Here is a 13,722-nt window from a genome sequence, read left to right on the forward strand (position 1 = left end):
TCGGTATGGAGGTGAGTGGTCCAAGCAGTGGTCTCCCTTGGAGGTGTCCAGGTCGGTAAGTTCCAAGCAGAAAGATAAGTGTTTCCGGAAGGCAGGTTTTCACAGGAGGCAGACAGGCTTAGGAGTTATGCTTAGCATACCATTGGAACAATTTATATCCACGACGAAAACCTTTCTAAAACCACAAAAATCACTTCCTTCATCAGAATATCCTACCTGTTAAATATAAGCGGGTAGCACAAATAGATCTATGCATTAAAAGCAGCAAGTGTCTGAAAAACATTACAACTTGAATACAAAAACTTACAAAAGCACAAAAAAAATACTTCAAAAACACTCCACAGAAATAAATTTCACTTGTCTGAATTTTTTATGTACAGATATGCATCTTTTAATGGTTTAAAATAAAAAAAAAATAAAATAAGAAAAATCTATTTATTTCTATTCAGTGTCCAGAAAGAAGTGTTGTTCAGCTTGTAGGGCACCACAACTGCTTCCACCCACCTCGATCATCATCATCATCATATGAAATAACTTTTTGTCACAACAAAAAAATAGTGGCTGGTAAAATATTTGAGTGGCTGGTAAATTTCCACCCCTGGTTACAACCCAGTGAGGTCTCAAAAGGAGAGAACCCCATGGCAGAGGAGGTATGACTATTGTGTGCATACTCGACCCATGGTAAATGTTTGCACCAGGAGGAACTATTGTTATTTATGACACAACGCAGGGCAGACTCCAACTCCTGGTTGCGTCTTTCTGTCTGACCATTTGACTGTGGGTGATAACCACAGGTGTGACTGACACTGGTTCCTAGGGCATTGCAAAAAGCTTTCCATACTTATGAGATGAATTGTGGGCCCCGGTCGGATACAATATCTTAAGGAATGCCATGGACTCGGAACACGCGAGTGACTAGGAGTTGAGCTGTCTTGAGAGCAGTGGGTAGTTTAATATGGGGGATTAAATGGACTGCCTTAGAAAACCTATCCACAATGTTTAGAATGACTGTGTTACCTTCAGATGTAGGTAAGCCAGTAATGATATCCAAGCCTTTGTGGGACCAAGGACGTGTTAGACTGGGGAGTGGTTGAAGAGGTCCGGCCGGGGGTTGGTGGCTGCTCTTGTTTCTGGCGCAGGTGGGGGACAAATTCCTTGATGTCTGAATTCATAGTGGGCCACCAGAAATGTCTCTTGGTAAATGACAACATTCGGGAGATTTCAGGGTGACAGGTGAAACGGTGATAATAAATCCAATCCAACACTTTGCTAATTCACTTGTTTAGAGCCACTCACCTGTTTAGAGCTGCCTTTGATTAGTAGTCCGCAAACAAATTCAATTGCTCTGAACAAAATATCTTATTACGTATTGACCATCTCCTTATGATTATCAAGTGTATCTGCTCAATCATTTTTTTTTTTTTTGATGATTGTAATGTAATTCTACTGATGTTTTTATTATGTAAAGCACTTTGAATGCCTTGCTGCAGAAATGTGCTATACAAATAAATTTTTACTTTACTTACTTACTAATTACAGATCTTGAAATGAATCTTTTACCTGGGGGGCCGGTGCCAGGATCTGGCTCGGAACGAAGAGCCTCAGAGATGGTGTTCTCGATCTCCCACGTAAGGGCTTCCAGGAAACAGGTGAGAGGTAGAACCTTGGAATCAGTGTTCGAGGTCTCGGAGGAGGAGTACTGCCTGGAAAGAGCATCAGGTTTGACATTCTTGGATCCGGGTCTGTAAGTGATAGTGAAATTAAAACTAGCAAAAAACAATGACCACCTTGCATGTCTGGGGTTGAGTCTTTTGGCATTTTGTAGGTATGTGAGATTTTTCAGATTAGTCCAGATTATAAAGGGGTTTTCGGAACCCTCTAGCCAATGTCTCCATTCTTCGAGCGCTAATTTAATGGCTAATAGTTCCCGGTTTCCCACGTCGTCATTTTGTTCTGAAGGATAAAGTCGTTGAGAGAAGAAGGCACAGGGATGGATCTTGTTGTCAGTGCCAGAATGTTGGGACAAGACAGCTCCCACTCCTGAGTCCAACGCATCAACCTCCACGATGAATTGTTTCCTTGTATCCGGGTGACAGAGAATAGGTGCCGAAGAGAAAAGAGCCTTTAACTCACCGAATGCCTTGTCTGCCTCCGGGGTCCAGAAGAAGGTACGGAGAGTGGAGGTAAGTTGTGTGAGTGGAGAGGCCACTTGACTGTAGTTTTTGATGAAACGTCTGTAGAAATTTGCAAAACCGGAGTAGGCCATTCAGTGACTGCTCGCACTTTTTCCGGATCCATGCGGTATCGTCCTTTTTCAAAAATGAAGCCCAAAAAGGTGGCTGAAGAGATATGAAAGTCACATTTTTTGGCCTTTACAAACAACTGATTCTCATAGTCTCTGCAAGACGGCACAGACATGAGCCTTGTGTTGTTCCAGGTCGTGTGAGAAAATCAAAATGTCGTCTAAGTAAACAAAAACCAACTCATGCAAAAAGTCCCTTAGAACATCATTAATTAACGCCTGGAAAACGGCCGGGGCATTAGTGAGTCCAAATGACATAACTAGATACTCAAAGTGCCCCAAAGGTGTCTTAAAAGCCGTTTTCCACTCATCTCCCTCTTTAATACGCACTAGGTGGTACACATTACATAACTCTAGTTTCGAGAAGATCGTGGTGGAGTGTAGTCGTTCATGGACTGATTCAATTAACGGAAGAGGGTATTTGTTTATTAACGGTGATTTGATTAAGCCCTCTAAAATCAATGCATGATCTAAGAGATTTGTCTCTCTTTTTGACAAAGAAGAATCCAGCTCCCAGAAGGGAAGTGGATGGCTGAATGATGCCCGAGGCCAGAGAATCTTCAATATAATTTCTCATGGCCTCACGTTCGGGACCCAAAAGGCAAAAAAGACAACTAGAGGGAAGTGGTGCACCAGGAAGTAAATCAATGGAACAATCGTAAGGTCTGTGAGGAGGGAGCGAAAGGGCCTTTTATTTGCTAAAAACCAAAGCTAGGTCGTGGTAAGTTTGAGGTACATTTGAGAGATCAACCTCCTCAACAGACCCCACTACTTTACTTCCTGAGGGAGCACTAGCCGATCTTAAACAGTGTTGAAGACAAAAATTACTCCAAGACTCAACACGTCTTTAAGGCCAATTGAACACGGGGTTACGAGTTTGTAATTAATTGGAAACCTAAAATCAACTGAGGAGAGGAGGAACGAAAAACGTAAAACTCACCCGTTTTGTGGTGATTTCCAGAAACTAGGACACAGATGTTGGAGACCTTGCAGTTGATTTGTGACTGAGTTTGACTGATGAGGCCAGCCACAGTGCGAGTCGAGTCCAGGGGGGCTCGTAGAAAGACCCAGTTGTTCCACCAAATCCATGGAGATTAAGTTGAGCTCAGCCCCTGAATCCACCAGGATAGGTAGTGATGTGTGATCGGTGATAATGGTAGCTGGTAATGAGAGTAACGAGGCAGGGGAAAAGTTACAAGGACCCGACATATTCCCCTGATTTATTGCCGGGCTGGTCCGTTTCCCCGTAACGGACATTTTGCTACAAAATGACCTTTAACTCCTCAATAGATGCACTCTTTTGCCAAAAAACGTCTTTGTCGTTCCTCGGGCGTTAGGTGAGTGCGACCATTCTGCATCAGTTCCGGTTCCGGTTCAACCGTCGGTAATGGGGTGATGCGGGGAAACGTCATCCTTGAGGCGGAGACTTAGAGACCGAGAATTGTGGGGAATGTAGTCTCTCTCCCTTCGCTGTTATTTTAGCTGATTGTCTATTCTTAGCTCAAAGGAGATTAACTCATCCAAACTTGCAGGTTCGTCTCGAGACGCAAGCTGGTCTTTTAATTGCTCGGAAAGGCAGTTCGTAAATATAGCTTTTAGGGCGAGTTCATCCCATCCTGCTTCCTCAGCGGTGATGCGGAACTCTACTGAATGATCAGCAACAGATTTACGGCCTTGGCGAAGAGATAGCAGACGTTTGGCAGCTTCCTCCCATTGAAGGGGTGGTCGAAAACTCGTTGAAATTCCTTTACAAAAATCTGAGAGTTTAATGTTTCCAGGGGATGCGTTGAAAATAAAGCTTGGGCCCAGCAGAGAGCCTTCCCAATTAATGCGGACACCAAAAAAATAATTTTTGCTGCATGAGAGGAAAACAGGGAAGGAGAACGAGAGAAGGCTAAGTTGCATTGTAACAGGAACCCTCCACAATGATCGGTATCCCCCTCAAACAATTCGGAAGGCCGAAGATCTGGTTCCCTGACCGGAAGTGAGGTAGTGGAATGAGAGGCGGTGGCGACTGGTGGATTTACTACATTAGTAGGTAACAAAGTTCCCAATCGGTTGTCAAACTATTTGAAACTATTTGATGAGAAACCTGGTTTAATGTGGAGCATGTATTTTGCTGGACTTGAAACAACTGCTGAAGGAGTGACTCCCATTGATCTAACCTGGTTTCATGGTTAATTAGCGTATTAGCAGTCTGTCCGCCACGGGGACTGCTCATTGGTTTGTCGTTTGGCTGGAGCATTCTGTCTGGATTCACGGGATAGCCAACAGTGAGCAGCTCGGTGACAGACAGACTCAGGAGACAATAATAAAGCTAAGTGACTTTATTTACAGTGATCGTGTGGAAGCAGGAAACAGGATCTGAAAGATAAGGCGACGGGTAAGTATCGATATAAACTATAATGGGGATTGAATAGCTTTTGGTTGTTGTGGTCTTACAGGTGAGCGAGGTAACTCGGTATGGAGGTGAGTGGTCCAAGCAGTGGTCTCCCTTGAAGGTGTCCAGGTCGGTAAGTTCCAAGCAGAAAGGTAAGTGTTTCCGGAAGGCAGGTTTTCACAGGAGGCAGACAGGCAGCGGTGCAGGCAGGCTCAGGTGAGTGGCTTTCAGGCTTTTTCTTCAGGTGGTTGCCAGTAACACGGATCAGACAGGACCCTAGGTAACAGGTAACTCTAGGAATGCATGAGAGATAGAAAAACATTGGTTTACTCAAGGATTTCAGGTTTCTTAGTTGGCAGAGAAGCTTTATCCAGGGCAAGCGATGCTCTAGCGCTGATCTGATCCACACGGCAGCCCTAAATACACAGCCACTCTGATGAGTCTGATCTTCTGCAGCTGCAGGTGATTGAGTAACCAGCCAACGGGAGAACAGGAACCAGCAGATTCACAGAACACTACACATGTAGCATGAACTAATATCCTTTAAGGTGGGTTAACCAGTAGCTATTGGTAAATCTTTAACTTTAGTATAAATAAGTATTGATGCAGTTTTAGGTGATTTAAAAACTGACTTCTACATACAGATTTTTTTTCCTTTCCCTTTTTGCTGTAGGAAAGGTTTATATACATAGCATCCCAGCACTTTTTTCCTCCCACTTTGAGCACTGTTTACAACCTATAGATGTCGGCCTTTTTGCCCAGGTCAAGCCAAAATTTGATCAGAACTAAAATGTGTGTAACTGAAGAGACAGTCAGAAAACAGGCTTGCAGTGGGTTTTGGACGTTTTGTTGGACTAAATTCAAAATAGTCAAGTGCAAACAGATATTCTTTGCAAATGTTTTGGGTTTTCATTGTCACTGAGATCAGTTTTTTGCAAGTGTGTTAACCATTTTGATGTTTTTTTTTTTTTCAGTTTCATTTTAAAGAAAAACACCAAAAAAATGAATTTAGATGAAGTTGCTTTAAATTTGTATGTAGTAGTTTCCAATGTCACATTCTTATTGTATTATGCATGTTATCAACTGAAATATGGGTGAAGAAACACACAAAAAAATGAAAAGAAAACTAAAAGGAAGCATTAGGAACAGTCAGATCTTTCTGAGAGTAATGGGACTGTATGGGGGAATCAGAAGCTCCTCTAAGGACAAAATGACACCAATTATGGTCACATTCACTTCATAAAAAGAATGTTGAAGGGACTGGTCTTACTCCCATCAGTCCCAGCAGGTGGTAAGTCACAGATGGTCCCCTCATGTTTGAAAAAACTCATACAACCCCATGACAAAGAGTTGTATGGACTACAGTCAGCTAAAGTTCCTTCAGTGTGAACACCGACATAAAAATCATGTATAAAATGTCTTCACCTCCTTCTGTTGTTCAAACGTAAACCCAGCAGGATCAGGTTTATGGAGCTAACATGTTGTTTTTGAAGCTGGAGTCATTCAGCCCCACCTACTCACTCACACACAATCATGGTGTTTTTAGGCCTGAAATAATCAAATACAGCTAAACTTCATAGAAAAGGGAATATTAGAACAAATAGCAGCAAGGTAAGAACTACACAAATCAAAAAATTATCTGAGGTGTGTTTTTGTTTTTACCACCATTTGTTTACATAGTAAACTTGTACTTGAACTGCAGCCAGCCTACAGGGGGCACTCGTTTTCTTTCATCTTCAACTTCTGCTTTACATTCCTGTTTCTGATTATAAATATGTTAATGGTGGACAAAAGCAAGAACAGCTTTCATTAATTATTTTTTAATAAATTACTACACTATTATTACAACCATAGACTTTATATATCCTGATCTCTGAACAAAACCTAGAAGTTGAAGCCAAAATGGGACCAACCATCCCTGTCAGCTGGTCCCAGGAAAAAAAATTAAGTTCCGCTGCCCCTCACATAAACAAACAGGTTTTGTTTTCTTGTTAAAATGAAAAATACACCCAAAAACATTTTTTCGGTGTTGATTCTGGTAGCTTGTACCTTCTGGTACCTTGCTGCTATTTGGTCAAATATCCAGTTTTCTAATACTTTCAGCTGTAACTATTTTGTCCCTAAAGAAAAAAAAAAAAGCTCATGTGACACCATGATTGTTTATAGGGGAATAGGCAGTACTTAAAGCCCCAGATCTTCTAACTCTGATTTGAAAAATACAACATGGCAGCTGAATCATGCTAGTTTCAGTTTCAAACAAGAGAAGGCAGGAACACTTTGTCTAGTATTATAATTAGTGATGTGCTGCTCGACACAGTTTCGAGCCAAATGAAGGGGAAGTATTGTGATGCAGTGTTTTGGTGGCTGTGTCATCACGTGACCGCTCCTAAACGAGGCCTCGTTCTTTCTGGTGTCTCGAGCTGCTTGTGACGCGCAGCTCGTCATGCGCTGATTCGCAGGAATCCCGAGTGGGCAGGTCTTGTAGTTATTCTTAAGGCTTTAAAATGAGACTGAATATCCACCCAAACTGTGGGTTTTTGGAAAGGTGGACATGTTTTTGTACAAATTTGAAATAGCGAGACACAGTTAGAGAGAGTCTGAAGTTGAATGGTTGTTTCATGGATTTGAGTCTGTGAGAGTCTGAGTTTAGACAGTTAGGATGAGTGATTGTGTGTGATTTTGAGTGTATTTAAAAATATTTGTGAGAGTGAATAAAAATCTTTGAATGTCACTCAAAGCCTCTTCTTCAATGAATCACTATCATTACATCATAGCATAAAGTTATAAGTTCTCAGATAGTATTAAATGAAATTAATAATTCATGGAATAATAATGATATTTACAGTCCAACAGAACAAGGTGTCACTATTGTTAAAAAAGCTCATGTTTATTGTAACATCCTCCTTTCAGTTTAAAAAAAACACACAGGTTTTGTTGGAGAACGTGAGCTTTAATGAAAATGGTATGGATGAAACAGACTCGTGATTTAAATAAAGTTATCAATTTTATTCACATCAACTGTAGTACATAAAAACAACCACCCAATGTCACTATTTTTGGGTGTCTCGAGTGCTTCAAGACAATAGGCCATTTTCTGAGCAACTGTCTCAAAGTGATTCAGTGATTCAGGAAGCCTCGGTTTCACCATCACTAATTATAATACATGCAGTCTGTCTTTACAAACCAAGCTAAAAATGCCTCTGGAGAACGTGATTCAGGCGTTTTATTTCGTAGGAATTGTGTTATCCAACACACGACTGTCTTATCTCAGTAACATGTTCTTTCAAAATCTGATTGGTTCTATATATCTGCCTTTAACAGGTCCATGCATTTTATTGACAGCCCATTAAATTAGTTCAAATAATATTTGCTGATAAGTGATGACTGACTAGTCAGAGCACCCCGACTTTAGAGTTCGTACAGTGATGTGACAGCAGTTTTATTCATTTCTTTTTTTGTCATTCTTCTACAGAACATCTTGGCCAAGGCACTCTATGACAACGTGGCAGAGTCCCCAGATGAGCTCTCCTTCCGTAAGGGTGACATCATGACAGTGTTGGAGCGTAACACGCAGGGGTTGGACGGGTGGTGGCTCTGCTCTCTCCATGGCCGCCAAGGCATCGTTCCAGGGAATCGTCTAAAGATCCTGGTTGGCATGTACGACAGTAAGCAGCAACAACCAGGCACACCTTCCACACAGGATGCAGCTGCTACCTGTCCCACCCCCCATGTGCAGCGACCCCTTCCTGCTCAAAGCGCCTATGCCAAACCAACACCTGCTGGCTCTGCTGGTTCTACTCCCTCTACTGGCTTTGCAAATAAGTCCCTTCCCTCTGTTCAGTACACATCCATGCACCCAGCTTACTCTACTCCCAATGCTGCAAAGTCCAGCCCAGCTTACTCTACTCCCAATGCTGCAAAGCCCAGCCCTGACTCTGTTTACATGATGCCCCCCTCCCACGGTCCAAAGCTGAGCTCCCAAAGTCTGTATCAGGTTCCGCCTGGTCCAAGTGGACTGTCTGTACAAGCCCAGCCTGGACCACCTAGCAAGGCCCCAATTCTTGGCCAGAGACAGTTTCAGTTGCCTGGACAGGGTAACTACCAGGTGCCCCCATCTGCAGGTCCTGGTTCAGGCCAGGCAGCAGCCTCTGGTGGGGAGACAGCACCTGGCCAGGATGTGTACCAGGTGCCTCCCTCCCTGGATAAGAGAAACTGGGAGAGCAGTAACAAGCCCCTTGGCAAGGTAAGAGAAAGGAAATACAGGGAGGATGTGACAGTTTGGAAGGGACCATGTCAGAGTGAAAGCTTTTAATTCAGAGAAGCCGAATTATGACAAAAACATGAAAATGAGAAAGTATTTTCTACCTGCAAGATGTTCAACAACAAATATTTCTTTGAATTTAATACCTGAGTTGTGGGTGTATTTGTAGATACACTTAATGTTCCTGTCATTTCTGATGCTACTGGATTGTCTGAGGATTTTTTTTATGAAACTAAAACTGAAGATTAATCTTTGTCTTATGATATAATCTTCTAAGCATTTGATTGTTACATTTTTGGTATCACCGACCTGTGATGGATGTCTGTTGCAGCTTCTTTGATTTTTTTTTTTTTCACTTAAAAGGACAGTCCGGTAATTTTTGAAGTGATGTTCTGTCCAGTAATTAGTAATAGATATAATCTCAATAATTTATGAGTAATAAAGCAAAGCATGAAGAAAAGATCAGAATAATTTCTCCAGGCTAGGCTAATGGCTGGCCAAACAAGTGCCTGTTGTTTTTTTTTATTATTAAATAACTCAGTTCAATTAAAGTGAAGTGATAAAAGACTAAATTCAAAAGCACAGTGTTTATTTTTTCATAAAGATCAGAACAATATAATCAATAACTTTAACAACAATATTGTCTTAGTGCAAAACCAATAAGCAGATGGGAAGTCAGCATTAGATAAAAGTTAAATTAACTTTATCATAGCATAATAAATTGTTAACTTGTTAAATTACCCCTTTTTAGCAATGCTGAAATGAGTAGAGCACATAAAGTTTATTCAGCTGACTTATAGGCTTATCAACATCATTTGGCTTTCCCTGACAGCCTGCTTCATAGGTAAAATACTTCCAAACAACGCTTTAATTTTTTGACTAAAGAAGATGGTGATGTACCTGCCATGTTATCATGGCTTTAATCTTGCAGTGGCAGCTCAGTGTTGTTGTCAGCCATGATTGGTAACCTGTTTGAGCTGCTGTGGAAAGTTGTGTGCCAACTTAAGGAGATGAACACACTCTTCTTACTACAATTTTGACAAATTGTTTTAAATGTAATTTTTTAGTATCAATACTATCAAAATATCAATTATGTTGACAAACCTAGACTAGATGCTATGATCAGGCAAACTGATATGGCTAAAAGTTATAAATAAATAATAGCTTACCTGTTGGATAGCTTTTTAAACAACATCAAGTTGAAGAAAAAGAGTTTAATTTGGACAAGACTGTTGAGCTAACGGCTAGTTGGAACAAAGCCACAACAAAAGTGGTTTGCTGCCATTTTAGAAAGGCTCCATTCTCTAAAACTTCATATCAGTTCATGCAAGTGTTATGAACCCTTACAACACTATCAATGGTTATTTACAAGCATAAATAGCACCAGCAGCAGTGAGATGTAGGCCATACAGGAATTTCATATCTCTGCCATAATAACAGTGTAATGTAAAACTAATGGCAAATTAAAAGTTAAATTAATAGCATTTGCCTGAACCACTGTGAAATTTTTAGGATTGAAGTTGTTTTAAGATGACAAATTCCACATTAGAAATGGATCTATTCAGACTAGCAGTTTTTACAAAGTGTATTTTGCTTTGCACTTTTGGATGACTTTCAGAAAATCTAAAAACTATTAGTCAAGACCATTTTAAAAGATTACAAGAAAGTCCGGCTGCTTAGAAGGAAAATACAACAAGGACTAGCTCAAGACTTTTGCACAGGACTGTATGGAGACTTTTCCTGGTGTTTTTACACCACAAGTCACATTCATCCATTAATAGATCCAAAGGATCCATAGCTCAGCGTTTTGCCACAGCTTCAGTTAGAGATGATACATAATGACCAGATTTTCTGTCCTCGCCTGCTTCCTGTTTTCCTAATTTCTTTGCTTCTTTTTTATTTTCTGTGTTCATAAACACTGGATCTTAACACAGACATGTTTGCTATAAAGTTGCTCCTTTGAAGTCAGATGGCAAAATAAGCTCAAACCCTCTCCTAAATAAATCAAAATGGACTTGTTTTATGTGTAAAGTATAACTAGAGACTGAAATAGCCCTGCTGAATAAAGAGAGAAAGAGATGCAGCACACAAATCACTTTTGACATACGTAAAATATTAATCACAGAATAACCAAATGGTTCTGCACAACAAAATCTGGAGAATCCATGCTGATGCAAACACAGCAGTTTTCAAAGGACCTCTCTTTAATCCTCTAACATCAGTATTTTGGTTTAGTTACTGGGTACATTAAAGATATTAAAATCAGTGTCATCGTGTGTTTGACTTAGTAGCTCCTCATTGCAGTAATTTAAACCTGTGTTCATTTTGTTCCTTAAGTAATTTTTTTAAACAAAAACAAAGGAATAAAATGCCAGGAGACATTGAACTTTTTTTCCACATCTCTTGGGTTGGTCATCCAGAGTGATAAAGATATAATATAGTATTAACAAAACAACAATTTTCCTCACCCCTTTGGAAGACAAGTCAGCCTGCTGAGTGACCCAAAGCTCACTGCTGTGAGGTGGACTGTTGCTCTCTACTGTCCCCTGGACCGACACTGAATTGATCTCCATTTCTATTTTAAAAAACTTATATACAGCAGACATGTTGGGCACATTACGTCACAACAGCTGCTGTATTATGACTTCCATACGGCAGCCATACTGTGGCACAGCTGGCATAAAACCATAGGCAGTGGGTTAACAACAATAATCACAAGCAGAATGAAGCTACTACTCCTGTACTAATCAATGGAAAATGCTGTGATTGTCCTCTGATCCAAAACTTGTGATAGCATCAAGACATCCCTAGTTGTCCTGCTGATTCTATCATTTTCTCTAAAGTGGCAATATAAAAATTGATCCCTGGACACAAGATTAAAACTATCCCGCTGAGAAGCAGATGATAAAACAGAACACACAGTGAGCTGAGAGGCTGACAGCACTCCTGTGTGTGTTGAGGGGGTCATAGAGACCATTCATTAATAATTCAATTCCTTAGTTTTAGTTTGAATGACTGCCTTTTATTACGCCACTAACTGACGAGCCGTACATGTGTTCAGTTGGGGGGGTTAGTGCGCCTCTGCCTGTTAAAACGGGGGCTCATCTGTTTGCTTCTGTCCAACTCAAAGTGCTTCATTAATTATTGATGTGCAGGAGCTGAAATGGAAAAACTATATATTTTGTTGGGTCTTTAAAATTTGATGGCAACTGAAGAGATATCGGTGTTTTCTCAAAATAATCATGCTTGTTCCTATTTTTCTTGCACTCGTGGCTTTAACTTACAGCCTTCTTTGTCTGTTGTGAATTTGGTGTCACCTTTTGAAAAGGAGGTTTGTTGTGGTTTAAGCTCTTTCTGTGCTCACAGTCACAGAATTGTGAGGTGCATGCAGTTGACCTTGAAGGAACCTGGCAGGCTCTCGGTGGTTCAGATAAAATTTATGTCAAACCGGCCTTTTAGTCAGGTGGGTAGTGTATCATGACTTAGACCTTAAAGTCTCTCTACAGTCTGGTGGTCTCCTCTAAAGAAGGCACAAAGGAAATAAAAAGAGTGAGATCTCTGTAAGTCAGAGCCTGAAGGAGGGTTAACATGTCCATCGGTTCACAAAAAAAACACACAAACCTCCTACTACAATGATGTACTCTTTAGTTTGAACCCTCTTTTGCTTTGAATGTTCCACATACGTCCTCTTTATTCTGTTCATCAGTGAGAAAACCTCAACTTCTGTATGGATTTTTAGTCACTATGAATTTGGGTTTCATCCAGTCCTCCTTCTTTCTAGACCATATTCCGCAATTTAGTATTTATTACGCATTTGATTTTCTTGTGCATATGTCAGGAAGAAATATGCGTCAGTGAAAGGAGAGGGTAGGGAGGGTGCTGCTGGGACAGAGGGAGGGGTGTTACTCAGACTGAAGGTCTTCAGTTGAAAGAATGTCTTCTGCTTGACGTAATAACAGACACTTAACAAAAGAAAACGTCCCAGCTCGTGCCACAGTGGGTCATAATGTGCTTTCATATTTCCATGTGAAAGAATTCTTCGTCACTGAATCCTCATTGTGTGCGTGTGTGTGCGCACACTTGTGTATGTGTGTGTTTGTGTGAATGCTGCTATTGTTTACAAGGTAGAGAAGCTGCTGCTTTTATGAGACCACAGATTTATTCTGGGAGCAGTACACAGGATTTCTATTTGGTGGACATGTAGGTCAGTGAATGTGAAAGTATCCTCAGGCCAAAGATCTGTTTTAAGATATATAAAAGGAAGTTGCACCACAGTTTAAGGCCCCATTCACACACGAAAAGCATTTTGTAGATATGCAAAGATTTTTTTTTTTTATCATTTCAGCCATTTAAGGAGCCCCTAAACTGTTTTTGTTTTGTTTTGGTTTGTTTTTGGGTTGTTTTTTTTTGCAAAACTATGGTGAGAAAAACCTGAAATGCAACCATTGTGTTCTCATGTGGACAGCCAAAACACAACCCTTTGAAAGCAATGTTCTCATAGTCCCTTCTCCTGCCTAATGAATGACCCCAATAATGACAGATTACATGCTTGTGTTTGTGTTGCAGAAGCCAGTTTGTCAACTACAGCAAAACTTTGTATACTATATTACTTTAATGAACAGACAAGAACATCCATCCATCCATTCTCTTCCGCTTATCCGGGGTCGGGTCGCGGGGGCAGCAGCCTAAGCAGGGAGACCCAGACTTCCCTCTCCCCAGCCACTTGGGCCAGCTCCTCCGGGGGAATCCCAAGGCGTTCCCAGGCCAGCCGAGAAACAT

The 13,722-nt window shown here is 40.9% G+C and overlaps 1 protein-coding gene across 3 annotated transcripts in view; it reads left to right on the top strand.

The window, feature by feature from the left end:
- The window catches only part of bcar1 (BCAR1 scaffold protein, Cas family member), an 89,655-nt gene that overhangs the window by 57,075 nt on the left and 18,858 nt on the right, over window positions 1-13,722 (top strand). For all 3 annotated transcript variants that reach the window (XM_017433909.3, XM_017433907.3, XM_017433908.3), the window contains one exon: window positions 8,155-8,925. In XM_017433909.3, the coding sequence (XP_017289398.1) occupies window positions 8,155-8,925 (771 nt within the window). The remainder of the gene's footprint in view (window positions 1-8,154; window positions 8,926-13,722) is intronic.

This window comes from Kryptolebias marmoratus, linkage group LG11, assembly GCF_001649575.2.
Source record: "Kryptolebias marmoratus isolate JLee-2015 linkage group LG11, ASM164957v2, whole genome shotgun sequence".
Taxonomy (NCBI): Eukaryota; Metazoa; Chordata; class Actinopteri; order Cyprinodontiformes; family Rivulidae; genus Kryptolebias; species Kryptolebias marmoratus.